Source organism: Biomphalaria glabrata, chromosome 4 (assembly GCF_947242115.1).
Source record: "Biomphalaria glabrata chromosome 4, xgBioGlab47.1, whole genome shotgun sequence".
Classification (NCBI taxonomy): domain Eukaryota; kingdom Metazoa; phylum Mollusca; class Gastropoda; family Planorbidae; genus Biomphalaria; species Biomphalaria glabrata.
The window spans coordinates 52,764,220-52,768,000 of NC_074714.1; the positions used below are offsets into that span (position 1 = coordinate 52,764,220).

The window sequence follows — 3,781 nt, forward strand, 5'->3', positions numbered from 1 at the left end:
TTACATTGCCAAAAACACACAAGACACTAACATAAGTTTACGGTTTACACAACAGTTCACGTTAAAATTGTTCATAAACTGTCCAAACTTGACCATCACTGGGTTGTCCATTGTCCAGTGTTCTAGACGAACGAAGTTATCGGGATTCTTTGGGAAGGATCTGTCCTTATTTCCTATGGAAGCCCAAAGGTTCCATATAAGGTTATTTTTTTGATATGTTTAACAACGACGCTTTATAATGGAAGCGAGTTGCCAATGTAAAGGATCCCTTTATAAAAAAGGTGACTTGATTATGAATATGTTATTTAAAGATATTATTAAACAAGCAAAATAAAGAAAAACTTTAAAAAATCTGCTCCTTTATAGAAAATGTGCACATTTTCAGCCATATCTATCAATACTGTTAAATTTATTTAATTTTTTTATATAGCAAAAAAAATAATAATAATAATTACCACTAATAAATTGGTACTTTTCTTTTAGTGATTTATGTTTTTGTTTTATTGGGTAAAAGATATACTTCTATAAAGTTCTATATTGATTCGAGAATTGGAAGTGGGAAAAATAATGTGTACGGATTCTCACTCATCAGACAGACAGACAGACGGATTGAGTTCGTAAAAATAAACAAAATAAAAACATAGCATTGTGTATTGGATTTGGGAGAAAGAGACTGTCTATTAGAGCCTGGAGAAAGATATGTATAGTTTTTGTGAAAGTGATTGAGACAAGTATGAGTGAGGGTGATGTATTTTAGTGAGTGTGAGGTGTGGTAGTAAGTGTGAGGTGTGGGAGTGAGTGTGAGGTGTGGTAGTGAGTGTGAGGTGTGGTAGTGAGTGTGAGGTGTGGGAGTGAGTGTGAGGTGTGGTAGCGAGTGTGAGGTGTGTTAGTGAGTGTGAGGTGTGGTAGTGAGTGTGAGGTGTGGGAGTGAGTGTGAGGTGTGGTAGCGAGTGTGAGTGTGGTAGTGAGTGTGAGGTGTAGTAGTGAGTGTGAGGTGTGGTAGCGTGTGTGAGGTGTGGGAGTGAGTGTGAGGTCTGGTAGTGAGTGTGAGGTGTGGTTGCGAGTGTGAGGTGTGGTAGTGAGTGTGAGGTGTGGTAGTGATTGCGAGGTGTGGTAGCGAGTGTGAGGTGTAGTAGTGAGTGTGAGGTGTGGTAGCGAGTGTGAGGTGCGATAGTGAGTGTGAGGTGTGGTAGCGAGTGTGAGGTGTGGTAGCGAGTGTGAGGTGTAGTAGTGAGTGTGAGGTGTGGTAGCGAGTGTGAGGTGTAGTAGTAAGTGTGAGGTGTGGTAGTGAGTGTGAGGTGTGGTAGTGAGTGTGAGGTGTGGTAGCGAGTGTGAGGTGTGGTAGTGAGTGTGAGGTGTGGGAGTGAGTGTGAGGTGCGATAGTGAGTGTGAGGTGTGGTAGCGAGTGTGAGGTGTGGTAGCGAGTGTGAGGTGTAGTAGTGAGTGTGAGGTGTGGTAGCGAGTGTGAGGTGTGGTAGTAAGTGTGAGGTGTGGTAGTGAGAGTGAGGTGTGGTAGTGAGTGTGAGGTGTGGTAGTGAGTGTGAGGTGTGGTAGCGAGTGTGAGGTGTGGTAGTGAGTTTGAGGTGTGGGAGTGAGTGTGAGGTGTGGTAGCGAGTGTGAGGTGTGGGAGTGAGTGTGAGGTCTGGTAGTGAGTGTGAGGTGTGGTTGCGAGTGTGAGGTGTGGTAGTGAGTGTGAGGTGTGGTAGTGATTGTGAGGTGTGGTAGCGAGTGTGAGGTGTAGTAGTGAGTGTGAGGTGTGGTAGCGAGTGTGAGGTGCGATAGTGAGTGTGAGGTGTGGTAGCGAGTGTGAGGTGTGGTAGCGAGTGTGAGGTGTAGTAGTGAGTGTGAGGTGTGGTAGCGAGTGTGAGGTGTGGTAGTAAGTGTGAGGTGTGGTAGTGAGAGTGAGGTGTGGTAGTGAGTGTGAGGTGTGGTAGTGAGTGTGAGGTGTGGTAGCGAGTGTGAGGTGTGGTAGTGAGTTTGAGGTGTGGGAGTGAGTGTGAGGTGTGGTAGCGAGTGTGAGGTGTAGTAGTGAGTGTGAGGTGTGGTAGCGAGTGTGAGGTGTGGTAGCGAGTGTGATATGAGGTAGCGAGTGTGAGGTGTTGGAGTGAGTGTGAGGTGTGGTAGCGAGTGTGAGATGTGGTAGCGAGTGTGAGATGTGGTAGCGAGTGTGAGGTGTGGTAGTGAGTGTGAGGTGAGGTAGTGAGTGTGAGGTCATGCCAGGGCAAGTTGCGCAAATTAAAAATTTAAGGAAATGACATCGAGGAATGACGTGTGGCTGCTTCTAACAAATTTAATTAGGAAACTGTCTCATTAGGAAATACAATTTTCAACATGACTAGCGACCGGAAGTTCACAGTTCATTTGGGATACTCACTGTGAAGGTAATCAGGGAAGGTAAAATGTTGTCCATCTCTCCTTCTGACACCAAAGACTTTCACATAATTTGGTAAACAATTAAAAAGCGGTAAACATTTTGAAATCAGTGTAGGTATTAATTAAACTTATCATAAACTTCTTAAATTTGATACATTCTTTCACAAAAAACACATTTATATTTTGGATCTAACTAAAGCTAAGCAGAGGTAAATGTCATTTTAATATGTTAGGACAGTTATGCCCAAAGTAAGGCCCGCGGGCCAAATCCGGCCCGCGATGTGGTTCCATCCTGCCCGCCAAAAAGTCGGCTCAAAGTGGAGAAAATCCTCCCTCCAAAAAAAAAAAGGTTTAAAAAATGTATTTTTACTTACTTTAGGGCTCTCATTTTTTCTCTGATGGATCGGTACGATGACCTTTAACGTGAGTGCGTTTATGTATGTAAAATCTACCAAAAAAAGTGGGCGGATCTTTACTTATTTTGTAGAACATGATAAAAAGCCAACATCTTTGTTTTGTAAAGAAAGTGTGGCTGTTTAAAAACAACAACATATATATCGGCATTATACACAAAAATATGGCGGCATCCTTGGTTTCAACCACGAATAAAAGATTGATTAACTACAACTAGGATCGATGGGAATATTCAACAAAAAGAAACAAGAAAATGAGCAGGATTTGAAGGTACCTACACTGTTGCTAACATTTTAAGTAGAGAAATGAAGGTGTTTTCTGACGCGTAAAAAAATATAATCTTCAAATATCACATGAATGTATCACTAAATCCTAGGGGTTCTGGTAAAATGGTCTCAGAACAATTTCATTTTTTTTTTGTAACTTTTCGGTCATGTGGCCCGCGAGACAAGTGTTGGAAATTAAAATGGCCCGCAGGTCGAATTACGTTGGGCATCACTGTGTTAGGACATAGAAACTAATAACTGTAGTGATAAAGTTACGCCCATGGGTGTCCCTATCAACGTAACATAAGTTTATTAACATGAAGTGTCATGAAGTATAAAAACTTCAAATGTACTCTATAAAATAGCAATATGAAGCTGTTCTATCAATTGTACAAAATGTTAACTTGAATCGAGAGCAGAATAAGACATAGAATCTACTCTACTCTACTGAACATCCACAATTGTATATTTCTGATGTAGTATCTCAATGATCGTCTGCAAGTGTAAGTCTGTACATGTCTCAACTCATCAACTGCCTCTCACTCTACAATCTCTAGAACCTCAAGTCTTGATTCATACCAACTCTATCTTCTTGACGATACAGTCATTGTAAACATACAGGGTCTCAAGCCATACTGGCACTGGTCCTAAAACAAAAATATCGATATAGTCTAAGTCTAACAATTAAACAATATCCTTTACAATTACAACTATCCAAGGTCTTGAGA

At 41.6% G+C, this 3,781-nt stretch overlaps 1 protein-coding gene across 1 annotated transcript; it reads right to left on the reverse strand.

Annotated features, from left to right (window-relative positions):
- Nucleotides 1–886: 886 nt before the first annotated feature.
- LOC129925983 (histidine-rich glycoprotein-like) lies at nt 887–2,215 on the reverse strand. Its single transcript, XM_056027593.1, has one exon. The coding sequence runs from the start codon at nt 2,213–2,215 to the stop codon at nt 887–889; it is 1,329 nt and encodes a 442-aa protein (XP_055883568.1).
- Between the last annotated feature and the right edge of the window lie 1,566 nt (nt 2,216–3,781).

What these genes read in the sequence shown, in the direction of transcription:
- LOC129925983 (XM_056027593.1), bottom strand. Translation starts at nt 2,215, where the DNA reads ATGACCTCACACTCACTACCTCACCTCACACTCACTACCACACCTCAC.